This window comes from Callithrix jacchus, chromosome 12 (genome assembly GCF_049354715.1).
Source record: "Callithrix jacchus isolate 240 chromosome 12, calJac240_pri, whole genome shotgun sequence".
In the NCBI taxonomy this organism is placed as follows: domain Eukaryota; kingdom Metazoa; phylum Chordata; class Mammalia; order Primates; family Cebidae; genus Callithrix; species Callithrix jacchus.
The window spans coordinates 29755888-29782352 of record NC_133513.1 but is presented as its reverse complement, the minus strand read 5'-3'; the positions used below and the strand labels follow the sequence as shown (position 1 = coordinate 29782352).

Here is a 26465-nt window from a genome sequence, read left to right as displayed (position 1 = left end):
CCTGGCCACATTTTCTTTATCCTTTCATCTGTTGAAAGATGCTTAGGTTGATTTCATGATTTGCCTGTCGTAAATAACACTGCAGTAAACCTTGAAGTGCAGATATCTCTGACACACTGATTTCAATTCCTTTAGATATAAATCCAGAAGTGGGATTGCTGGATCATTTGGTAATTCTGTTTTTAACTTTTAGTTTAGTTTAGTTTTGTTTTGTTTTTGAAACGGGCCCAGGCTGGAATGCAGGGGCCCCTATCTTGGCTCACTGCAACCTCCACCTCCCCTGCTCAAGCAATCCTCCCACCTCAGCCTCCCGAGTAGCTGAGGACTATGGTGTCTGCCACCATGCCTGGCTAATTTTTGTATTTTTTGTAGAGATGGGGTTTTACCATGTTGCCCAGGCTGGTCTCAAACTCCTGGGCTCAAGTGATCTGCCTGCTTCAGCCTCCAAAAGTGCTGTGATTACAAACGAATGCCACCACGCCCAGCCTGTTTTTTGAGGAACTTCCGTATAATTTTCCAGCATGACTGTACTAATCTACATTCCCACTAACAGTGGGTAAGAGTTCCCTTTTCTCCATATCCTCACCAACACCAACAGGTTTCAGGTGACATCTCATCATGCTTTTAATTTGCATTTTCCTAGTGGTTAATGCTGCTGAGCGTCTTTTCATATACTTGTTAGCCATTTCTGTGTCTTTCTTTCTTTGAGACAGAGTCTCGTTCTGTTGCCCAGGCTGGAGTGCAGTAGGGTGATCTGGGCTCACTGCAACCTTCACCTCCCGGGTTAAAGCGATTCCCCTGCCTCAGCCTCCCGAGTAGCTGGGACTACAAATGCCTACCACCACACCCAGCTAGATATTTTATTTTTAGTCGAGACAGGGTTTCACCATGTTGGCCAGGCTGGTCTTGAACTCCTGACCTTGTGATCCACCTGCCTCAGCCTCCCAAAGTGCTGGGATTACAGGTGTGAGCCACTGAGCCTGACCCCCCCCACCCCGCCTTTTTTTAAAACATCTGTTGAGGTCCTTTGCCCATTTTAAATTCAGCTTGTTTTTTTGCTCTGAGTTTTTTGAATTTCTTACACATTTTGGATATTAGCACTTTATTGGATGGATTGCTTACAAATTTTTTCTCCCCGTCTGTAAGTTATCACTTCCTTCTGTTAATTTTTTCCTTATGCCTGGTAATCTTTGATTGCTTATCAGACGTTGTAAATTTTACCTTGTAGAACACCAAATATTTGTGTAATCTTTATGATTTGTTAGGTCCAGAGCAATGCTCATTGTAGGTTTAATTTTTTTTGTTTGTTTTGGTTTTTTTTTTTGAGATGGAGACCCTCTGTCGTCCAGGCTGGAGTGCAGTGGTACATTCTCGGCTCCCTGCAGCCTCCGCCTCTGGGGTTGAAGTGATTCCCCTGCTTCAGCCTCCCCAGTAGCTGAGACTACAGGATGCACCACCACACCCAGCTAATTTTTGTATTTTTAGTAGAGAGGGGGGTTTCACCATGTTGGCCAGGCTGCTCTCTAATTCCTGGCCTCAAGTGATCAGCCCACCTTGGCCTCCCACAGTACTGGGATTCCAGGCGTGAGCCACTGTGCCCACTGGGCTTTTAAAAAGATGGGGTCTTGCTGTGTTGCCTGGGCTCGTCTCAAACTCCTGACCTCAAGTGATCCAGCCATCTCAGCCTCCCACAGTGCTGGGATTCCAGGCATGAGCCACTGTGCCTGGAAGTCTCGGTTTAATTATTCCCCACTACTGAGCCAAGACCTTCCTGAGCGCTCTATCCTGCGCCTAGTGATTGATCAGTTTTTCCAGCTGGCAGGTGGGAAAAGGCCCTGGCCCTGCCTCCTGTGAGTCCTGAGTGTTGTTTCCTGAAGTCCTTTCAGCCGGTTCTTTCCCTGGCCTTGGGCAGTTTCTTCACACACATGTACTGATTCGTTCTTTGCGGAATCCTCTGAAGTTCTTCGGAGTTCTCTCTCTGTGCAGCTCTGTCTTGTCAAGAATTCCATTCTCTAAGCTCGAGCTGCTGTGGTCTCCGCGGACTCAGCCACCGCATTTCCTCAACTCCGAGAATCCTCTGGGCTTGCAGGGGAGGTGGAGGTTGCAGTGAGTCATATCCCCCTTGCCCTGCCCCACACTTCGAAACGCTGTCGAAGCAGTAAGCTGCACAGTCCGAAAAGGACTGTTGATGTCCTTTCTGGGATTTCCCTGCTTTCGTTACTTTCTGTCCCTGCTTGATGTTCAGCATTTTGAACACCGCTGTGTTCAGACGCTGGAGTGAAGACGCACATATTGGGTCTGTTCTTGTCGCTGTGGTGGCGGTGGTGGTTTCAGACGGGAGGGCAGACCCAGCCCCTGTGACTCCATCTTGGCTGGAAGCAGGAATCTCGGCATCAGTGTTTCAAAGCTCCTCAGATGATTCCAGGGGCCGCCGAGGTGAGGATCACTTGCAGAGACTCCTCTGCTTGAAATTCTCTCTCAATCAAATGGAATCTTCTTTGATGATTCCCTCCCCTTCATTTTCTCTGTTCTCTCTTTCTGGGCTTTCTCTTTATTTTTGAGACAAGGTCGTGCTTTATTGCCCAGGATGGAGTGCAGTGGTGCCATCACTCAGGGCTCACCGTAGCCTCAACCTCCTGGGCTCAAACGATCCTCCTGCCCCAGACTCCCGAGTAGCTGGAACCACAGGCACATGCCACCTTGTCTGGCTATGTTCTTATGTTCTCCCTTTCAGGAACTTCTGTTAAACAAATATGGATTGAATTGATCCTCCCTCTCTTTTATTTCACTTTTTTTTTTATTTTGGCATTTTGCTCTACATCCTGAGAGGTGTTTCAAAACTTTTCCACCCATACCTTATTTTGATTAATTTTTATTTATTTATTTATATATTTTTTTTTTATTGCATTTTAGGTTTTGGGGTACATGTGCAGAGCATGCAATACAGTTGCATAGGTACACACATTGCAGTGTGTTTTGTTTGCTTTCTCCCCTTCACCCACATTTGGTATTTCTCCCCTGGCAATCCCTCCCCACCTCCCCCTCCCACTAGCCCTCCCCTTTCCCCCCTATAGACCCCAGTGTTTAGTACTCCTCTCTCTGTGTCCATGTGTTCTCATTTTTCATCATCCGCCTATGAGTGAGAATATGCGGTGTTTCATTTTCTGTTCTTGTGTCAGTTTGCTGAGAATGATGTTCTCCAGATTCATCCATGTCCCTACAAACGACACATGATTAATTTTTTTTAAGATGGAGTCTCACTCTGTCGCCCAGGCTGGAGTGAGATGCATGATCTCAGCTCACTGCAACCTCCACCTACCAGGTTCAAGCAATTATCTGCCTCAGCCTCCTGAATAGCTGGAATTACAGGTGACTGCCACCACACCCGGCTAATTTTTGTGTTTTTAGTAGAGATGGGGTTTCACCATCTTGACCAGGCTGGTCCTGAGCTCCTGACCTGATGATTTACTTGCCTCTGCCTCCCAAAGTGCTGGGATTACAGGCCTGAGCAACTGCTCCTGGCCAATTAATTTATTTAACTTAATTAATTAATATTTGAGACAGGGTCTCACTCTGTCACCCAGGCTGGAATGCATCAGTGCAGTCTTGGCACACTGCAGCCTTGACCTTCTGGGCTCAAGCAATCCTCCTGCCTCAGCCTCCTGAGTAGGCTGGGAGCACAGGCATGTGCCACCACATCCAGCTATATTCTCTTTCTGGAACTTCTGTTAAACAAATATGGATTGAATTGATCATCCATCTCTTTTCTTTTCTTTTTTTTTTTTTGAGATGGAGTTTCGCTCTTGTTACCCAGGCTGGAGTGCAATGGCGCGATCTTGGCTCACGGCAACCTCCGCCTCCTGGGTTCAGGCAATTCTCCTGCCTCAGCCTCCCAAGTAGCTGGGATTACAGGCACGCGCCACCATGCCCAGCTAATTTTTTTGTATCTTTTAGTAGAGACGGGGTTTCACCATTTTGACCAGGATGGTCTCAATCTCTTGACCTCGTGATCCACCCGCCTCGGCCTCCCAAAGTGCTGGGATTACAGGCTTGAGCCACTGCGCCTGGCCCCATCTCTTTTCTTTCACATTTTCCTTTCTGTTCTTTTCTTTCTTTCTTTTTTCCTTTTTTTGTCATTTTGCTGTACATCCTGAGAGGTGTTTCAAAACTTTTCCACCCAGACTTTCCTTTGATTAATTTTTATTTAACTTAATTAATTTTTTTTTTGAGACAGAGTTTCGCTTTTGTTACCCAGGCTGGAGTGCAATGGTGCAATCTCGGCTCACCGCAACCTTCGCCTTCTGGGTTCAAGCAATTCTCCTGCCTCAGCCTCCTGAGTAGCTGGGATTACAGGCACACGCCATCATGCCCAGCTAATTTTTTGTATTTTTAGTAGAGACAGGATTTCACCTTGTTGACCAGGATGGTCTCGATCTCTTGACCTCGTGATCCACCCGCCTCGGCTTCCCAAAGTGCTGGGATTACAGGCTTGAGCCACCGCGCCCGGCCTTAAATTAATTAATTAAATTTTGAGACAGGGTCTCGCTCTGTCATCCAGGCTGGAGTACAGCAGTGCAATCTCAGCTTACTGCAGCCTTGACCTCCTGGGCTCAAGTGATCCTCCTACCTCAGCCTCCTGGGTAGCTGGGAGTACAGATGCATGCCACCACACCTGGCTACTTTCTTTCTTTGTAGAAATGGGGTTTTGCCATGTTGCCTAGGCTGTGATTGATTTTTCAATTTGGTCAATCATATTTGTAATTTCCAGAACTCTGTCTTGTTCTGGAATTGTTCTCCAATTGCAGCATCTTCCTGGAAGGCTCTTCTTGGTTCATGATGCATTATTTTATTAATTCCTTTCCCCCAAGGCTAGTGTTCTGCTTTGCGCGCTCTCTCTCTCCCCTCTTTCTTTCTCTCTCTCTCTCTCTCTCTTTTTCTTTCTCTCTTTTCAGATGGAGTTTCTCTCTTGTCACTGAGACTAGAGTGCAGTGGCGAGATCTTGGCTCAGTGCAACCTCTGCCTCCTGGGTTCAAACAATTCTTCTGCCTTAGCCTCCTGAGTAGCTGGGATTACAGGGATGTGCCATCACGCCTGGCTAATTTTGGATTTTTAGTAGAGATGGGGTTTCATCATGTTGGCCAGGCTGGTCTCGAACTCCTGACCTCAGGTGATCCTCCTGCCTTGGCCTCCCAAAGTGTGGGCATTACAGGCAGGAGTTACCTGCCCGGCCATCTGCTATTCATCTTACTCCTCTCTGGTGCCACTGAAATTAAGAGGAGGCCCAAGTGGATGTCCTTGGCAGCCCGGTGGGTCTGGTTCCCCAGGAAGCCTGTTTCTGAACTGGCTGCAAGCTTCGTGAGCAAGTCTGTTAATTGGTTAAAATGCTTCATTCAGGTTTTTGTTCCCTTCTCCCCATCCAGGGGACATTTGGGAATGTTGGGAGATATTTTTGGTTATGGCAGCTAGGGGGTTCCTACTGACACCTAGTGGGCGGAGGCCAGAAATGCCACTAAGTATCCTAGGACATGCGGGAGAGCTGCTCACAGTTAACAATCAGCTGTCCCAACATGTCAAAGGCAACTAGGTCAGAGACACCCTGATTTTTTTTTGATAAAGTCTTCCTCTTGTCGCCCAGCCTGGAGTGCAATGGCACAGTCTTGGCTCACTGCAACCTCTGCCTCCCAGGTTCAAGGGATTCTCCTGCTTGAATAGCTGGGATTACAGGTGCCTGCCACCACACCCGGCTAATTTTTGTATTTTTAGTAGAGATGGGTTTCATCATGTTGGCCAGGCTGGTCTTGAACTCCTGATCTCAGATGATCTGCCTGCCTCGGCCTCCCAAAGTGTTGGGATTACAGGCATGAGCCACCACGCCTGGCCCGAGACACCCTGATTTAAGGCCATCTGAGAGCAGGCTCCCCAGCTCTCACCACCAAAGGCCAAGATAAGGAGGGTCCCTTCACACTCACTTCAGGAACTTTCCAAGGGGGTTTGTTCAATTGTGTTTATTTTATTTATTTATTTATTTTGAGATGGAGTCTTGCTCTGTCGCCCAGGCTGGAGTGCAATAGCACGATCTCGGCTCATTACAGCTTTTGCTTCCCAGGTTCAAATGATTCTTCTGCCTCAGCCTCCCAAGTAGCTGGGATTACAGGCGACTGCCACCACACCCAGCTAACTTTTGTATTTTTTTTTATAGAGAAGGAGTTTCATAATATTGACCAGGCTGGTCTTGAACTCCTGACCTCAGGTGATTCACCTGCCTTGGCTTCCCAAAGTGTCAGGATTTCAGGTGTGAGCCACTGTGCCTGGCCTCACTTGTGTTTAGAAGACACCTCCAACTGACAGATCATGAGCCACATGGCCCAGGCTTGTCTGGTTTGCTTTTATAGGGAGATATATATCTCCCATAAATATATATATATAATAGCATGGTGTCCTTCCCCTCCCCTCCTCTCCCCTCCCCTCCCCTTCCCTCCCCTCTCCTCCCCTTCCCTCCCCTCTCCTCCCCTTCCCTTTGCTCTGTACTGTTGCATCATGAGGTATTGAAAAACACACAGAAATTTTTTTTTAATTTGTTCTGGGCCAGGCATGTAATCCCAGCAGTTTGTGCAGCTGAGATGGTCGGATCACTTGAGCCCGGGAGTTCAAGACCAACCTGGGTGATGTAATGAGACCCTCATCTCTACAAAATTAAAAATTAGTGGGGCATGGTGGCGTGCATCTGTGGTCCCAGCTACTAAGAAGGCTGAGGTGGGAGGATTGCTTGAGCTCAGGAGGTCAAGGCTGCATTGAGCCAAGGTTGCACCACTGCACTCCAGCCTGGGCAACATAGCAAGATCCCGTCTCAAAACAAAAACAGAAGTCAAACTACAATGTGAGTGCAAGCTTTCTTAGAAAATACATTCTTTATTATTTTGGTTTTTGAATTTTTCATCAAGATCTACCACAGATTGTTCCCTTTCCAAATGAAAACTAATTTATAACTTGGTAAGGAACACTCTGGGACAAGTCTTTTTTTTTTTCCTTGCTTTTTTCCAACTCTGGATACAGATTGGCAGGCAGCAGTCTTGAGAGCTGGTTGGGAGGGTCTAGCAGGGGAGTACAGCTACTCGTATGCCCTTGACTGAAGACTGGACCTCGTCTATTGGGGACAGTTGTCCTCTTCGACTGAGCGCACAGCTTTGGGAGGACACACATAGAGCAGTGAGGGAGGAAGGGCACACCCACCTAGCCAGCCAGATCAGCTGAATCAACCCTGGCAATTGATGGGGTGACAGATGTAGCAGCCAGATCACCCTAACGTCCAGGCAACAGCCTTTAGTACCGACATTGTTCAACAGAGAAACCCAGTAGCTGGGTTGGAGGTGGGCAAAGAAAGGGAAGTTGTAAAACCAAAGATTTGGCTAACATCAAGTCAAAAAGAGGATTCTCATTTTACTTAAAATGTCCACATTTGTTTTTGTTTTTGTTTTGTTTTGAGACAGAGTTTCACTCTCGTTGGCTAGCTGGAATTACAGGCATGTGCCACCACACCCTGCTAATTTTTTGTACTTTTGGTAGAGATGGGGTTTTACCATGTTGGCCTATTTGGTCTTGAACTCCTCACTTGCTTGCCTCGGCCTACCGAAGTACTGGTATTATAGGCGTGAGCCATCACACCCGGCCCCACATTTGTTTTTATGATAGACTATTTTCATCATTTATTATATTACTAAGTTATGTTTTAGATTTTTCAGTTTCAAGTTTGGTTTCTAAAGTAAATGAGTACAAACAACAAGGTCAGTTTCTCTTGAAACTCTCACAGCCTGCTCTGACGTCAGATGTGTGTGGGCTGCACACTGCATTAGCCCATTCTCACACTGCTATAAAGAAATACCTGAAACTGGGGCCGGGCGTGGTGGCTCACGCCTATAATCCCAGCACTTTGGGAGGCCGAGGCAGGTGGATCACTAGGTCAAGAGATCGAGACCATCCTGGTCAACGAGGTGAAACCCCGTCTCTACTAAAAATACAAAAATTAGCTGGGCATAGTGGTGCGCGCCTATAGTCCCAGCTATTTGGGAGGCTGAGGCAGGAGAATTGCTTGAACCCAGGAGGTGGAGGTTTCGGTGAGCTGAGATCCTGCCATTGCACTCCAGTCTCGGTAACAACAGCAAAACTTCGTCTCAAAAAAAAAAAAAAAAAAAGAAAAGAAATAACTGAAACTGGGTAATTTATAAAGAAAAGAGGTTTAATTGGCTCACAGTTCTGCAGGTTGTAAAGGAAGCATCTGCTCAGCTTCCGGGAGGACTCTCCAAGAAGGGATTATAGGCATGAGCCACCATGCCCTGCCTTTTTTTTTCAGACAGGATCTCCTTCTGTTGCCTAGGTTGCAGTGAAATAGTGTGATCACAGCTCACTGCATCCTTGATCCCCAGGCTCAGGTATTTCTCCCACCTCAGCCCCCCAAGTGGCTGGGACTACAGGTGCACACCATTGGCCCAGCTAATTTTTTTTTTTGTAGAGATGGGGTTTTGCCATATTGTCCAGGTTGGTCTCAAACTCCTGGGCTCAAGTGATCCTCCAGCCTCGGCCTCCCAAAGTGCTGGGATTATAGGCTATGAACCTCTGTGCCTGGCCCCTAAACTCTTTCCAACCCACTGTTCTACCATGCTTTGTGTATCAGCTCTCCACGCTGTATGACTTCATTGCTTTAGTTATTGTTCTGTTATGTGCAGCCTAGGCATTCCCAATGACTCAGGGTCCACATTAGACTTTACAGATGGCCTCATTTTCTACGACTTTTGCCAGTGAGGAAGACAGTCCTAGAAAGTGACAGCTAGGTTGAGACCTAAAGAGTAAGAATTATTCAAGACCAAGTAACGGGTGGGAGGAATACGGATGTTCCAAAAGGGAGTGTTTGTTGAAATGATCAGGAGTTGGAAAATCTTAAGCAATTTTTTTTCTTTAGAGATGGATTCTCTGTCTGTCACCCACACTGGAGTTTAGTGGTGTGATCACAGCTCAGTGTAGCCTTGAACCCCTCACCTCAAGGGATCCTCCTGCTTCAGCCTCCCGGAATTACAGGCATGAGCCATCATGCTTGGCTAATTTATTTTTTAAGTTTTTGTATAAACCTGGCCAGGTGCGGGGGCTCATGCCTGTAATCCCAGCACTTTGGGAGACCTAGGTGGGTGGATCACCTGAGGTCAGAAGTTGGAGACCAGCCTGGTCAACATGGAGAAATCTCATCTCTACTAAAAGTACAAAAATTTGCCAGGTGTTGTGGTGCACACCTGTAATTTCAGCTACTTGGGAGGCTGAGGCAGGAAAATCGCTTAAACTTGGGATGCGGAGGCTACAGTGAGCTGAGAGTGTAACACTGCACTCTAGCCTGGGTGACAGAACAAGACTCTGTCTAAAAAATAAAAATAAAATAAAATAAATAAATAAATACAATTTTTTTTTGGTAGAGAATGGATCTTGCTAGGTTGCCTAGGCTGGTCTCCAACTCCCGACCTCAAGCAGTCCTTCCACCTCAGCCTCCTGAGTAGCTGGGATTATAGGCATGAGCCATCATGTTTGACCCTTTTAAGCATTTTTTTTTTTTTTTTTTTTTTTTGCAGGTTCACTCCAGGTACAATCTGGGAAATGCAGACAGGGAGACCATTTAGGTGCAGTTTAGGAGCAATGAGTGGAGCAGATCCAGAATGGAAGAAGTGAGCATGAGGAAAAGTGGGCAGAAGTCAGGGGCATGAGAGACGAGAGGAGACAGAAAGGAGCCGAGGAGAAAGTGGGGAGAGGATCAGGCTTGGTGGGCGTGGTCACACATTCTAAGATAATTTTGAGGTCTTCATAGGGGATATCAAGATGGCTGTTAGATAGGGTTTGAAGTCAGGAGAGAGACGTAGGTTAAGAGATAGCCTTGGGTTCATGTTACAGAGACCCAGGACGACAGTGGTTTATAAAAAAGAAAGCGTTGGTTCTCTGTCATGTAATTACACCAAAGCGGGCAGTTCAGGGCTGCTGTGCTGGCCACAGAGATTCAGCCTCCTTCCATCTCCTAGCTCAGCCAACCCTGGGATGTTGCCCTTGTCCACGTTGTCTCACCATCATGTCTGGATTCTAAACAGCAGGAGAGAGAAAGGAGAGTGGGGAAGAGGGGCCAGAACGAGTAGCATGGTCGCCCTTAGCCTCAAGGGGGTCTGGGAAATGCAGCCTTTCCTCTGTGTGGCCACAAGCCCAGTTAAAAAGAATGGTGCTGGCCAAGTGCATGGCACACGGCTGGAATCTCAGCACTTTGGGAGGCTGAGGCAGGTGGATCACTTGAGCCCAGGAGTTCAAGACCAGCTTGGACAACATAGTGGAACCCCATCTCTACAAAAAATACAAAAATTAGCCTGGTGTGGTGGCGCACACCTGTAGTCCCAGCTACTTAGAAGGCTGACATGGGAGGATTACCCAAACCCAAGGAGGTCAAGGCTGCAGTGAGCTCTGATTGTACCACTGCACTCCAGTCTCAGCAATAGAGCAAGACTCTGTCTCAAAAAAGAAAAAAAAAGGCCGGGTGTGGTGGCTCACGCCTGTAATCCCATCACTTTGGGAGGCCGAGGCAGGTGGACCATGAGGTCAGGAGTTCAAGACCAGCCTGGCCAAGATGGTGAAACCCCGTCTCTACTAAAAATACAAAAGTTAGCCAGGTGTGGTGGTGGGCACCTGTAGTCCCAGCTACTTGGGAGGCTGAGGCAGAGAATTGCTTGAAGCTGGGAGGTGGAGGTTGCAGTGAGCTGAGATTGTGCCACTGCACTCCAGCTTGGGCAACAGAGTGAGACTCCATTTCAAAAAAAATTAGTCCATTCTCATGCTACTGATAAAGACATACCTGAGACTGGGTAATTTATAAAGGAAAGAGGTTTGATTGACTCACAATTCAGTATGATCAGGGAGGCATCAGGAAACTTATACAGTCACGGCAGAAGGGGAAGCAAACACAGCCTTCGTCACATGGCGGCAGCAAGGAGAAGTGCCAGACGAAAGGGGGAAAAGCCCCTTATAAAGCCATCAGATCTTGTGAGAACTTACTCACTATCATGAGATCAGCATGGAGGTAACCATGCCCATGATTCAGTTGCATCCCAGGACACATGGGGATTATGGGAATTACAATTCAGGATGAGATTTGGGTGGGGACACAGCCAAACCATATCAGAGTTAGTGCTGTTCCTTTAGAATAATGGGAGAATAGATCTAGGAGGACCGCATCTGCCACTGTTGGAGATGGAGACGCGGGGATCATCAGGGTAAGAGATAGCAATTGGGGTCTGGCGCGGTGGCTCATGCCTGTAATCTCAGCACTTTAGGAAACTGAAGTGAGGGGTGGATCACTTGAGGTCAGGATTTCTAGACCAGCCTGATCAACATGGTAAAACCCCGTCTCTAGTAAAAAAAAAAAAATACAAAATTAGAAATTAGGCCAGGTGCAGTGGCTCATGCCTGAAATCCCAGCACTTTTGGAGGCTGAGGCAGGCAGATCACCTGAGGTCCAGAGTTCAAGACCAGTCTGGGCAACATGGTGAAACTCTGTCTCTACTAAAAATACAAAAATTAGCCAAGCATGGTGGTGGATGTCTTTAATCCCAGCTACTCAGGAGGCTGAGGCAGGAGAATTGCTCAAACCTGGAGGGCAGAAGTCGCAGTGAGCTGAGATCATGCCATTGCACTCCAGCTTGGGTGACAAGAGCGCTTTATTTCCCAGGTGGTCTGGTAATATAAAGATGACTCTGCAGATAGCAAGTTAGACTCTGCCTTAGGAAGATTGCATGCACAAATCCATGTATCAATGCATCCGTTTATCTATCAATGCGCATCCATTTATTCATCCATCCATCCATCCATTTATCATCCATCCATTTATTCATAATCCATCCATTCATCCATCCGTTCATCCATCCATCCATCTACCTGACCATCTTTCATTTTACAGCATCCTCAAATGTCACAGCTAGAAAAGTCCCAATAGAACATCTTGTTCAATTTTTTGCTCTTTTTGTACATGAAAAAACTACATGAGGCCCCATCATACAACACTCCCTTTTCTGAAGTCTCTAAGTGAGTAAGGTGATGGAGCCAGATCATGAACCAGGGCCTTGTCCCTGTGTTCCTTCCACACTGCAGTACCGCTCCTCAGCCCATGGCACGGAAGCATCTAAGCTCTGAACACCTACCTCTATCTTCTGTTTCTCTGAGGTCTGTTCACTCCTCGTGGGCAGAGTCCCTACAACCCAGTGCTGTCAGCTGATGCTGCTGCTGATAAGGATGTTGTTACCCAGCTCATGAGTGACAAAGATGGGACAGGGCCCTGGTCTCTGGTGTCAGTTTTGTGTCCATATGTTAGCCCACCCTTACCTCTATCCTCCATCCTGTCACTAGAGAGACTGTGAGCTCCTTGAGAGCAGGCCCCAGGTCTGATTCCTCCCCTCCCAGTGCCCAGCTCAGAGACGGTGCTTAGGCTGCTGGCCAGTGAGTACACCTGGGGGAAGAGGCTGGACTAGGCTCTCGGTCCCTCTCCCTGGTGCTTCTAGCTGCTCCTTCAACTTCCAACATCTCAACAATCAGAGGGGAGGTCAAGGGATTGGTTGGGAGGCTCAAGTGTTCCTCAGCCCTCTGTGCAGGAAGGAGTGCATGTTTCCTGGCTGTGGGTGAACTTCCTGGCCAGCATTAAACAACACAGCATCCTGCCCCCTGTGCGGGGCTGCCTGCCTGCCTCGGCACTTCTGGAGGAGGGTCTCAGTGTGGTGTAGAGTATCTGACACTTTCTGACTTGCGGAGCATCATTCCCTTTTCTTGTTAACCAAGAGCAGAGTTTTAGGCCGATGCTTCCAGTGGGGAACAGAATTTAGATCTCAAGAATTTTGTTTACATTGCATTTATTTTCATGTTTTACCTTCTACTGATGGCAAATGAGAGGTTTTCCATTTACAGAAGTGATACCCAAAAAGATTCCTATTACAATAATTTTATCAAGTGAATAATGAGACGTTTTAAAGAAAAACATAAAGCAAATAATAGTACAGGTGGTAAACCAATGTGGCAAAATTACTAATATTCAAGGGTGAAGTTTGGCCAAGCATGGTGGCTCATGCCTGTAATCCTGACACTTTGGGAGGTGGGGATGAGTGGCTCTCTTGAGCCCAGGAGTTCAAGGCCAGCCTGGGCAACATAGCAAGACACCGTCTCTAAAAAAAAAAAAAAAATAGCCAGGTATGGTGGCACACACTTGTAATTACAGTTATTGGGGAGATCGAGCTAGGAAGATCGCTTACACCCAGGAGTTCAAGGCTGCTGTGAGCTGATTGTGCCACTGCACTCCAGCCTGGACAATACAGTGAGACCCTGTTTCAAAGAAAAAAAAAAATGGCCGGGTGCAGTGCTCATGCCTGTAGTCCTAGCATTTTGGAAGGCTAAGGCTGCTGGATCACTTGAGCCCAGGAGTTGGAAACCTGCCTGGGCAGTATAGTGAGACCCTGTCTCTACAAAAAAATACAAAAATTAGCTGGGCGTGGTGGTATGCGTCTGTAGTCCTAGCTACTCTAGAGGTTGAAATGGGAGGATCGCTTGAGCCTAGGAGTTTGAGGCTGCAGTGAGCTGAGATTGTGTCACTACACTACAGCCTGGGTGACAGAATGAGACTCTGTCTTAAAAAGAAAAGAAAAGAAAAAGGATGATGTTTGGGAACTTGGACTCCCAGGAAAATGGAAATTCCATCTGCTACTCACCTGCCCGTTTCTCCTAAAGGGGAGAGCAGGGTACTCGGGGCCCCATTTCTATGGGGTGGACATTAGAAGTAAGCCTAGCTGCTGCAAATCTGTTTCTCCGGATACTCCAGCAAGCTGGGAGGGACGATGACTAGAAGGCACAGTTTGGAGCTGCCCTGCTCTGGGACAACGTTCCTCTCCACATTGGATGAAACTCAGTTCTCCCTGACTGGGGTCTTGCTCGTCATGGAGTGGCGAGAGTCCAAAGCTGAGGTGTGTGCAGATGGAGGAGGATGGGCAGAGGAGCCTTTGGGTTTTCTGACTCCAGGTCCCCACTCCAGCATGACAGCGCTGCTCCAGCTTGGCTCAGCAAGTTCCTCCTCACAGTTCGGGGGTCAAAGTCACAGTTCATTTGTAATAAAATGCTCCTCTGCCTGGTCTGGTCCTCTCTTTGTGTATTTTCCTGGAGGACCTCACTGGCCAAGGAGAACAGGATCTGTGGCTCTGGGAAGCTGGATTCCTGCCATCTCCTGCCAGCACAACTGACAGCTGTCATCGTCACGCCAAGGCTGTTCAGCACCGCGGGACCCTTTTGCTCTGGTATTGGGGCTTTGGTAAACAGTGAGGGAAAGTGGAGGTGGCTGGTGGATGCCATTTCCTGCCTAGCTGGTACCTTCGCTGCTTCATCTGGATTCGATCTTGAAGGCTTCTGGCCTGGAGTGGGCCCCACCCCCAGGTCTCTGAGCCACAGCCCAGGCAGCTGAGCAGAGGCACTGCTGGGCTTCCCCTGGTCCCACAGCCTGGCCACCACCTGGACCCAGGGACAGGGAATCCAGATGGAAGGGGCCTGGGAGGCACATCTTCCCTGCAGTAGCCTCAGGCTCAACCCTAATGCTAGATCCTGGGGTCCCTGGTCCCACTGAGGCAGTGCATTCCTTGAGGTCTCTGGGGGACCCTGGGGATTCAGAACCCCACACTGGTCCGGCCTTCACGCTTCCAAAAAGCTGAGATCTGCTCCAAGGTGACCCGTGGCTGGAGGCCCCACTCAGGATCCGGGCTCCCTGGCCGCTGTCTCCTGGCCTGGGGACTCCCAGACTGGGCACTGGCCTCTGGCCTCTGCTCAGGTTCAGCCCAGCTCACCAGTCCTGTGGTAGGGGGCCTCCTCTCCCAGGGCTGGGGCCCCCAGAAGGTACTCCGGGCTGGGACCTCTGGTGGGGTCTGGGGGCCCAAGGAGCTGGGAGCAGAGTGCAGGGCTGAGGGGGCAGGTGGGTCAGTCGCTCGGGCCTCCAAGGCGCCCATCTGGGTGGGAGGCTCAGGGGCCCGGTCCGTCAGCAGGGGGACTGCAGAGCCGTACCAGTCCTCAGAGCGCTCTCGGGGGGTGCCCATGGGCTCAATCCACAGCTCTCCTCCTGGGCGCCACACCAGGGTGGGTGCATGGTGGCTGGGGTCTGGGTGGAGAGTGCGGCGGAACAGGCGTTCAGCCAACACAGCGGTGGTGAGGATGAAGAGCGCAGCCAGAGCGGCCAGGGCCAGCATGATAGGGATGCAGGGCCCACAGGGCAGCAAGGGCCACGGGGCTGCCTCCCACGTGGGGGTCCCCTCCACGTGCCCAGAGGGTGGCTCTGGAGTCAACAGCATCTGGGAGACACAGGGGTGAGAAGAGGAAGCAAATGAGGCAGAGGGGGCACAACCAAGCTGAGAGAGAGGCAGCAGGTGTCCAGGAAAGCCTGGGAGAGGGGCTGGGCAGGGGGGCTGACGCCTGGAATCCCAGCACTTTAAGAGGCCGAGGTGGGAGGATTGCTTGAGCCCAGGAGTTCAAGACCAGCCTGGACAACACAGTGAAACCCCATCTCTACAAATAATTTAAAAACTAGCTGGGTGTGGTGGCTCACATCTGTAGTCCCAGCTACCCAGGAAGCCGAGGTGGGAGGATCACTTGAGCCCAGGGGTTCAAGGCTGCAGTGAGCATGGATTGTGCCACTGTCGACCAGCCTGGGTAAAGAGCAAGACCCTTTCTCAAAAAAGAAAAAGAACATTCTGGAGAGACAGAGGAGCAAGGGGGACCAGAAAGGGTAAGCGTGAGCCAAGTGGGGCCGGAGCACAGGCAGCCTACCTGGGCGGCGCGCAGCCAGTCCCCCCAGCCTTTCCACAAGCCACATTTTCCACCCGGACCCTAGGCGCCACAGACAAGAAAGGCCTCCAGGGCCTCTTTCCTCCCCACTTGGCCCCCTCAAGTCTTGCTCAGACCTAGAAAGGAAGTGGTGGGTAAAGAAATAAGAACCTCCCCTCCCATCGGCTCCTCTGGGTGTGTGCTCCCCCCATCCCACACCCCCACCACCTCCCACCAGCAGCTCCGTTGGCCCCTTGGGGCTCCTTCGCCCCTCACCATTCTCCTCAGACTTGATCTTGCTTTCATAGGCTCCGTGGAATCTGCTGCTGGGTGGCTGGTCCTCCAGAGGTGCCTTTATACCCTCCTGGACTCTTCAGCTCTGCCCAGGCTTGGTCCTGTCTCTCTCTCTCTTGCTTGTCTCTGCACACCTCCCTCGGTCCCCCACATCCTCCATCTACAGGGGCCTCCTGCACCCCTCAGCTTACCTTGGATCAGTCCCCGGGCTCCTCTCCCTCCTGGAACCACTCTTCCTGGTGCCAGACTAGAAGGCGCAGGTTCGGAGGGTGCAGGGCGGTCGCCTTTCAGACGTAGAGGCCCGGCCTCCGATGAAGGCGGAAGGGAGGGCACCACTTGTTGCTGGGCAACTGTGCCCCAACTTGCCTGCCCCCGGGGAGTGTTTGTTTCCAAAGCAACCCAAGGGGATGTGGTCACTGTGGTGAGGAGGCATTTCCTGGGGTAGGGTGGGGCTGGAATGGGCAGTGGCTCTGTTGAACTTAGTGTCACCCCACAGCCAGGCCCAGGCCCCAGAACATTCACACAGAAGCTGAGAAAGAGGACACAGGAGCCAGGCGTGGTGGCTCATCTCTGTAATCCCAGCGTTTTGGGAGAGCAAGGCGGGTGGATCACCTGAGGTCAGGAGTTCGAGACCAGTCTGGCCAACATGGCAAAACTCCATCTCTACTAAAAAATACAAAAATTAGCTGCGTGTGGTGGTGGTCGCCCATAATCCCAGCTACTCGGAAAGCTGAGGCAGGAGAATCACTTGAACCCGGGACATGGAGGTTACAGTGAGCTGAGATCCGGCTACCACACTCTAGCCTGGGCGACAGAGCAAGACACCATCTCAAAAAAAAAAAGGACACAGAGACTCTGGCCTGTACATTCTCAGAGAACCATGGTGCCTACCCTGCTGCTCCTCCTGGGAGGCTGCCTGCCCCGTCCTGCCTTGTCCTATCCACGGTGCCTCCCAGATCTGCTCCTGCCATTCAGCCCCTTCAGACACCCCCTGCTTGGCCTGCCTCCTTCACATTTTTTTTAAATTTAATTTTTGTTGGGTAGAGACGGGGTCTTGCTGTGTTGCCCAGGCTGGTCTCAAGCTCCTGGCCTCAAGAGATCCTCCCACCTCAGCCTCCCAAAGTGCTGGGATTATAGGTGTGAGTCACCTCTCTGGCCCTTGCCTCAGACTTTTAATTAACATCAGTCTCTCCCTTCAGACCATTTAGCCTCCATTGTGGTTGGAAATATCAGTGAGGTGAGCTTGGGGAACAAAAACGGCAGGCCTCTGGGAGGAGTCCTGGGTATAAAAACCCCGGCCATCCTACCTGCTCCCCATGTCTGTTCCTCTCTCCTGGGGCTGAGGGTGGGAGGAGCCTGGAGCAGTGTGACAAGATGTCATCAGGCTCTGCAGTCCGGGAGACGTTCTGCAATTCTCTAGTTTGACTCACTCATCCACAGATGACAAAAGTAAGGCCTAAAGAAAGGAGGTGACGTGCCCAAAGTCGCATGACCAATGTATGTGTGGGTGAGCATGCGGTGGCCGGGTGGCAGAAGAATAGACAGAAATCCCTGGGCTTGGCCGGGCGTGGTGGCTCATACCAGTAATCCTAGCACTTTGCGAGGCCAAGACCGGTGGATCACCTGAGGTCAGGAGTTTGAGACCAGCCTGGCCAACACAGTGAAACCCTGTCTCTACTAAAAATACAAAAATTAGCTGGGTTTAGTAGCAGGGGCCTGTAGTCCCAGCTACTAGGGAGGCTGACGCAGGAGAGTCACTTGAACCTGGGAGGCAGAGGTTGTGGTGAGCCGAGATCGTGCCATTGCACTTAAGCATGGGCAACAGAGTGAGACTCTGTCTCAAAAAAAAAAAAAAAAAAGAGAGAGAGAGAAATCCCTGGGCTGGCACATTCCCAGCATACTACACAGCTCTTAATAGCTGTCCATATTTTCTTCTGCAAAGCGACAGTCACTTAACAACAAAAAAAGACCAGCTATACTTAGTTATTCTATAAACTTTAAGAAGACAGGCCCAGGCAAAAACATTTATGTTCAGCAATTTGTTTCAGTTATTTCTTCTTACTTGGAAATAATCCACGTACCTAATGAATATCTAATAATTTAATAAAACATACTTGAAGATTAAAAATTACATGAAAAGTTTATTTATAAGAAATTATTGCCAAGTGTGGTGGCTCAGCCTGGGTGACAGAACAAGACTCCAACTAAAAAAAAAAAGATTCTTTACATAGTCTTGTATCTCCCTACAGATACATGTTAATTTCAAAGGAAAGTAGTAGCTAGGCACGGTGGCTCATGCCTGTAATCCCAGCACTTTGGGATGCTGAGGCAGGCAGATCACCTGAGGTCAGGAGTTCAAGACCAGCCTGACCAACACAAAGAAACCCTGTCTCTACTAAAAACAGAAAAAATTAGCCAGGCGTGGTGACTCATCCCTGTAATCCCAGCTACTCCAGAGGCTGAGGCAGGAGAATCACTTGAAAACCCAGGAGGCTGAGGTTGTGGTGAGCTGAGATCGAGCCATTGCACTCCAGCCTGGGCAAAAAGAGCGAAACTCCGTCTCAAAAAAAAAAAAAAAAAAAAAAAAGGAGGGTGGGGGCAGGACGTGGTGGCACATGCCTGTAATCCCATCACTTTGGGAGGCTGAGGCAGGCAGATCACGAAGTCAGGAGTTAGAGACCAGCCTGGCCAATGTGGTGAAACCCCGTCTCTACTAAAAATACAAAAGTTAGCTGGGTGTGGTTCCATTTGCCTATCGTTCTAGCTACTCCAGAGGCTGAGGCAGGAGGATCACTTGAGGCCAGACGTTCAAGGTTACAGTGAGCTAGATCATGCTACCTGGACAACAGAAAAAGACCCTGTCTCTGACAAGAAAAAATTACACAAACACAGATCATTTTGTTTGAAACTGGATTTATAGTCTTATAACCTTTGTGTCAGACCCTGCTACCTTAAAACATATACTAGAGATAAATATAAAACTGTCTGACCAGTAAACCTAAGCAAAAATGTATGCTGCCAATTCTGAAGACATTTCTACTTTTATTTTACCAATACTTCTTCTTTTTTTTTTTTTTTTTTGAGACAGAATTTTGCTCTGTTGTCCAGTCCGGAGTGCAGTGCCACGATTTTAGCTCACTGCAACCTCTGCATCCCAGGTTCAAACAATTCTCCTGCCTCACCCTCCCAAGTAGCTGAGATTACAGGCACTTGCCTCCACACTAGGCTAATTTCTTTGTATTTTTAGCAGAGACAGGGTTTTGTCATGTTGGCCAGGCTGATCTTAAACTCCTGACCTCAGGTGATCCACCCTCCTCAGCCTTCCAAAGTGATGGGATTACAGGTGTGAGCCACAGTGCCCAGCCTATTCTACCAATACTTTTAAAACCAGCTTATTTATTAAAGATTAAAGATTTACTGAAGTCAGAGGAAGTAAAAGACATTTGGATTAATTACTTTCTCTCTTTCTCTTTATACACACACACACACACACACACACACACAGAGTAATTTATTATTTATATATATTTTCTTTTTTAACAGACAGAGGGCATCCTACTCTGTCATCCAGAGTAGAGTGCTGTGGCACAATCATAGCTCACTGTACCTTCAAACTCCTGGGCTCAAGTGATCATCTTACCTCAGCCTCTTGAGTCAGTGGGACTACAGGCACAGGCCACTATGCCCAGCTAATTTTTAAATTTCTTGTAGAGATGGGGTCTTGCTATGTTGCCCAGGCTAGTCTTGAACTCCTAATTTCTAGTAATCCTCCCACCTTGGCCTCACAAAATTCTGGGATTATAGGTGTGAGCCACTGCACCCGGCTATATTTACAACTATATGAGCACTCAAATATGTAAATAGAATTTCTTAAGGGATTTCTGGCCACCATGCCAGATTTTTTGCAAATACATGTACATATGCATAAACACATTTAAACACACATACAGGCCTGGCATACTGGCTCATGTCTGTAATCCTAGCACTTTGGGAGGTCAAGGCGGGAGGACTGCTTGAGCCCAGGAGTTTGAGACCAGCCTGGGTAAATGTAGTGAAACCCTGGCCTGGAGCAGTAGCTCGTGCCTGTAATCCCAGTCCTTTGGAGGCTGCGGTGGGCAGATGAGGTCTGGAGTTTGAGACCAGCCTGGCCAATACGGCCAACATGATGAAACCCATCTCTACTAAAAATACAAAAACTAGCCGGGCGTGGTGGCAGGCATCTGTAATCCCAGCTACTTGGGACGCTGAGGCAGGAGTATCCCTTAAACCTGGGAGGCAGAGGTTGCAGTGAGCCAAGATTACACCACTATACTCCAGCCTGGGCGAAAGAGTGAGACTGTCTCAGAACAAAACAAAACAAAACAGAACAAAAACAAAAACAAAAAAGCAAAACATAGTGAGACCCCTGATCTCTACTTAAAAAATAAAAATAAAATAAAAACACACAAAAGGCAAAAAAAAAAAAAAAAACCCAAAAACACATTTACACACACATAAAGGTCTTGTGACTTTCACTATAGAATGTAAGTCATGAGATAGTAACACAAGCTCATCAGTTTATTTTATTTTATTGTTATTTTATTTATTTATTATTTATTATTATTTTTTTTAAGACGGAGTCTCACTCTGTCACCCTGGATGGAGTGCAATGGTGCGATCTCGGCTCACTGCAACCTCCGCCTCCTGTGTTCAAGTGATTCTCCTGCTTCAGCCTCCCGAGTAGCTGAGACTACAGGTGTGCACCACCACGCCCAACTAATTTTTGTGTTTTTAGTCTCACCGTGTTGGCCAGGATGGTCTCAATCTCCTGACCTCATGATCCACCTGCCTCAGCCTCCCAAAGTACTTGGATTACAGGGGTGAACCATGGTGCCCAGCCTATTTTTATTTTTTTGAGACAGTCTTGCTCTGTCGCCCAGGTCAGAGTGCAGTGGTGCAATCTCAGCTCACTACAACCACTGTCTCCCAGGATCAAGTGATTCTCCTGACTCAGCCTCCCCAGTAGCTGGGATTACAGATGTGGGCCACCACGCCCAGCTAATTTTTGTGTTTTTTAGTAGAGACAGGGTTTTGCCATGTTGGCCAGGCTGGCCTTGAACTCCTGGCCTCAGGTGATCTACCCGTCTTGGCCTCCCAAAGTGCTGGGATTACAGACATGAGCCACCGTGCCCCACAAGCTCACCAGTTTATAAAAGACAGTTGGATCCAAATTATATTTCTGATAAAACCGAACCTGTTCACATGGCTAAGATTTATTTCCCCTGATAAGTAATCTGATTAAGGCTGCGGACCAAAATTTTGGGTAAAGCAGTTTTATGGCAGTTTGATTTTTTTAAAAACCAAAAAACAAAAACTCTTTTACACATTAATTTTTTTTTTTTCTGTTTCGGCTGAGTCTGGTGGCTGGTGCCTGCAATCCCAGCACTTTGGGAGGCCAATGTGGGAGGATTGCTTAAACCCATAAGCTCAAGACAATTCTGGGTAACAAAGTGAGATCTCACCTGGACAAAAAGTTTAAAAATTGCTGGGCACGGTGACTCACGCCTGTAATCCCAGAACTTTGGGAGGCAGAGGCAGGTGGATCTCCCGAGGTCAGGAGTTCTAGACCAGCCTGGCCAACACAGTGAAACCCCGTCTTTACTAAAAATACAAAAATTAGCTGGGAGTGTTGGCAGGCACCTGTAATCTCAGCTACTCAGGAGGCTGAGGCAAGAGAATCACTTGAACCCAGGAGGCGGAGGTTGCAGTGAGCGGAGGTCACCCCATTGCACTCCAGCCTGGAGGACAAGAGCTAAACTCCAGCTCAAAAAAAAAAAAAAAAAGAAAAAAGAAAGAAAAAGAAAAATTACCTGGGCATAGTGGCACATGCCTGTAGTCCCAACTCAGAACTCAAGTGGGGAGGTTGAGGCAAGAGAATTGCTTGAACTCAGGAGGTTGAGGCTGCAATGAGCTGTGCTCTTGCCAGTGCACTCCAGCCTAGGCATGAGAGTGAGATTGTTTCAAAAAATTTTTTTTTCTCAGTTTCAAATGAGTCTAGGGTTACATTTTCCATTGTTTACATTTTAGCCAGGATTGGCCAAATTGTATAAGAAAAACAAAATCTCTGAGTACCCTGGAACTAGTAACACATCTACCTTTTGTTTACTCGTCTGGTTTGATTAGCAAATGTGGGCAAGAAAGAATTTTAGCAGGTGTTTTGTTTTATTTTGGTTTTGGTTTTGCTTTTTGGCCTCTGTGTCGCAGAAAAAGTCAACATTTTTATGCTGGACCGAGACATCTTACATCATTGCCCTGGCTCAAGGTTTCCACCTGCTTGATCTGAGAGAGCCTAACTTTTATAAATGTTTATCTAGTTATTTTTTTCTTCCTTTCTCTCTCTCTCTCTTTTTTTTGAAGATGGAGTCTCACTCTGTCGCTCAGACTGGAGTGTAGTGGCATGATCTCAGCTTACCACAACCTCTGCCTCCTGGGTTCAAGCAATTTTCCTGCCTCAGCCTCCTAAGAGGCTGGGACTACAGGCGCATGCTACTACACCTGGCTAATTTTTTTTTGAGATGGAGTTTTACTCTTGTTGCCCAGACTGGAGTGCAATGGCATGATCTTGGCTCACTGCAACCTCCACCTCCCGGGTTCAAGCGATTCTCCTGCCTCAACCTCCCGAGTACCTGGGATTACAGGGATGCGCCACCATGTCCCTCGAATTTTTTGTCTTTAGTAGAGACGGGGTTTCTCCTTGTTAGTGAGGCTGGTCTCAAACTCCTGACCTCAGATAATCCGTCTGCCTCAGCCTCCCAAAGTGCTGGGATTACAGGTGTGAGCCACCACGCCTGGCCTTAATTTTTTATTTTTAGTAGAGACAGAGTTCCACCATGTTGGCCAGGCTGGCCTTGAACTCCTGACCTCAGGTGATTCACCCACCTCTACCTCCCAAAGTGCTGGGATTACAGGTGTGAGCCATCATGCCCGGCTTCTGTTCTCTCTTTCTCTTTCTTTTTTTTGAGATAGAGTCTCACTCTGCCACCCAGGCTGGGATGCAATGGCGCAATCTCAGCTCACTGTAACCTCTACCTCCTGGGTTCAAGGGATCCTTCCACCTATGCCTCCTGAGTAGCTGGGATTACAGGTGCCTGCCACACACCCAGCTAAAAATTTTTTGGTATTTTTAGTAGAGACGGGTTTTCACCAGGTTGGCCAGGCTGGTCTTGAACTTCTGTCCTCATGTGATCTACCCGTCTCAGCCTCCCAAAGTGCTGGGATTACAGGTGTGAGAGACTGCGCCGGCCCCATTCCATTTTGTATTAATGTCTTGAGAGCAAAGACAACCCTATAAATGCTGTAAAGGGATGTTAGGAGTTTAGTCTGGTGTTTTAGAAAGCAGCAACCATCTTAGTGGCTTACGTCAGCCATCCTGCACCCACTGGTTGGAATCTTTATTTTGCTCTTGGGAGATTCTTAGAAATGAGGAAAGAGTCAAATGAAATCCAAAAAACCCAAGGTAACAGTATTCACAAAAATTTTAACCCAAACTGGGCAGGTAGACCAAAGCAAATGTAAATTTACTAGAAGATATCCCTCACAAACAGAATGTAAATTCTTTTTTTCTTTTATTTGAGACAGAGTCTCGTTCTGTCGTCCAGGCTGGAATACAGTGGTATGATCTTGGCTCACTGCAACTTTTGCCTCCCAGGTTCAAGCGATTCTCCTGCCTCAGCTACCCAAGTAGCTGGGACTACCAGATGTGCCACCACGTTCAGCTAATTTTTGTAATTTTTAGCAGAGACAGGGTTTCACCATGTTGACCAGGCTGGTCTTCAACCCCTGACCTCAGGTGATCCACACACCTTGGCCTCCCAAAGTGCTGGGATTACAGGTGCAAGCCATGGTGCCCAGCCCAGAATGTAAATTCTGTAAAGATCAGAGTACTCAACCCAAAGGACACCTGTCTGTACATGAGAAAGGATTTATCAGAAAAGACAAAAAGTCATTTATCAGCTGGGTGGCGTGGCTTATACCTATAATCCCAACACTTTTGGAGGCTGAGGCAGGAGAATTATTTGAGCTTATGAGTTCAAAGACCAGCCTGGGCAACATAGCAAGACCCCATCTTCACAAAAATAATAAAAAATATTGTCCAAGTGTGGTGGCACACACACGTAGTCCCAGCTACATGGGAGTCTGAGGCAGGAGGATCACTTGAGCCCAGGAGTTTGAGGCTGCAGTGAGCTGCAATCACATCACGTCATTTGGGCATGGGCAACAGAGTGAGAATCTGTCTCAGAAAAAAGGTCTTAGGCCGGGCGCGGGGGCTCATGCCTGTAATCCCAGCACTTTGGGAGGCCTAGGTGGGTGGATCACTAGGTCAAGAGATCGAGACCATCCTGGTCAACAAGGTGAAACCCCGTCTCTACTAAAAATACAAAAAAAATTAGCTGGGTGTGGTGGCTCAAGCCTGTAATCCCAGCACTTTGGGAGGCTGAGGCAGGTGGATCACGAGGTTAGGAGTTTGAGACCAGCCTGACCAACATGGCGAAACCCTGTCTCTACCAAAAATACAAAAATTAGCCGGGCATGGTGGAGTGCACCTGCAATCCCAGTTACTCAGAAGGCTGAGGCAGGAGAATCACTTGAACCCAGGAGGCAGAGGTTGCAGTGAGCCGGGATTGTGCTATCATACTTCAGCCTGGGTGACAGAGCAAGAGTTCGTCTAAGAAAAAAAATGTTCTGAGTATGATGGTATGTGCCTATAATCCCAGCTACTCAGGAGAATCCCTTGGGCTCAGGAGTTTGAGGCTACAGTGAGCTATGATCATGCCACTGTACTCCAACCTGGGCATGAACACAAGATCCTGTTGAAAGAAAGGAGGAAAGACGGAAGGAAAGAGGGAAGAAGGGAATAAAAGGAAGGAAGGAAGGGAGGAAAAAGAAAGAAAGAAGGAAGGAAAAGAAAGAAAGAAAAAGAAAGGGAAGAAGAAAAAGAAAGAAAATAAATGATGGAAGAGAAAGAAAGAGAATGAAGGAAGGAAGAGAAAGAAAGGAAGAAAGAAAGAAAAAGAGAGAGAGAAAGAGAGAGAAAAAGAAAATATTAACTGGGCATGGTGGCATGTACCTGTAGTCCCAGCTACTTGGGAGGCCAGGATGGGAGGATTGCTTGAGCCCAGGGGTTAAAGACCAGCCTTAACATAGCAAGACCCTACAAAATATTTTTTTAAGTTAGCCAGATGTAGTGGCACACACCTGTAGTCCCAGCTACGTTGGAGGCTGAGATGGGAGGATCACTTGAGCCCAGGAGTTTGAGGCTGCAGGGAGCTATGATCATACTAGTGTACTCCAGCCTGGGCAACAGAGCAAGACCCTGTTTCAAAAAAAAAAAAAAAAAAACCCCAAATAGTTTTGGAATTCTGTCCTTGGCACTCTTGTTTCCTGAGTCTATATGGTGGTTTTAAAACACGTTTGCAAAATTTTTAACAATATTCCTATTGAAAAGATTAAGGCGGCCAGGTTCAGTGGCTCATACCTGTAATCCCAGCACTTTGGGAGGCCCAGGCGGGAGGATCACAAGGTCAGGAGTTTGAGACCAGCCTGGCCAACATGGTGAAACCCCATCTCTACTAAAAATACAAAAATTAGCTTGGTATGGTGGTGGGCACCTGTACTCCCAGCTACTCGTGAGGCTGAGGCAGGAGAATCTCTTGAACCCAGGAGGTGAAGGCTGCAGTGAGTGGAGATTGCACTATTGCACTCCAGCCTGGTGACAGAGCAAGACTCCATCTCAAACAAAAGAAAAAGAAGAGAAAAGATCAAGTCTAATTCCCCTCCTTTTGAATATGAGCTGGCCTTAGTGACTGAATCCTCACAAGTGGAATGCATCAGAAGTGTCACACCATGACTTCCAAGGCTAGGTTGAAATATAAAAGTGATAAAGTGTTCTTCTCTATGTCCCCTCTCTTTCTCTTTTTCTCTATCCCCCATCCTTTTCCCTTTCCTCCCTGTACTCACCCTTGGAACCCAGCCGCCATGTTGTGAGGGAGCCCAACACACATCCAAGTGTCCTGGTTAAAGTCCTAGCTACACCAAGTGACAGCCAGTATCAACTATAACATGTAAAGAGCCAATCTTCAGATGATTCCAGTTCCAACCTTCAGGCCACTCAGCTGGTGCCAAGTAGAGTAGGGATGAGTTATCCCCATGGAGCCCTTCCCAGTGCAAACTGTGAGAAAGATAAGTATTGCTATCTGAGGTCATTAAGTTTGGGGGTGGTTTGTGGCATGGAAATCAGTAATTGGAGCACTCCACTTCAAAGGTTCTCATCCGGTGGGTGAGGGTGG

The 26465-nt window shown here is 48.2% G+C and overlaps 1 protein-coding gene across 1 annotated transcript; it reads right to left on the bottom strand.

The window, feature by feature from the left end:
• Positions 1 to 12891: 12891 nt before the first annotated feature.
• Positions 12892 to 16398, bottom strand: C12H16orf54 (chromosome 12 C16orf54 homolog). The gene is made up of 2 exons (XM_002756051.6): positions 16332 to 16398; positions 12892 to 15374 (listed from the first exon to the last, which is right to left on the bottom strand). The coding sequence occupies exon 2, from the start codon at positions 15372 to 15374 to the stop codon at positions 14700 to 14702; it is 675 nt and encodes a 224-aa protein (XP_002756097.1). The 5' UTR covers positions 16332 to 16398; the 3' UTR covers positions 12892 to 14699.
• Positions 16399 to 26465: the final 10067 nt, after the last annotated feature.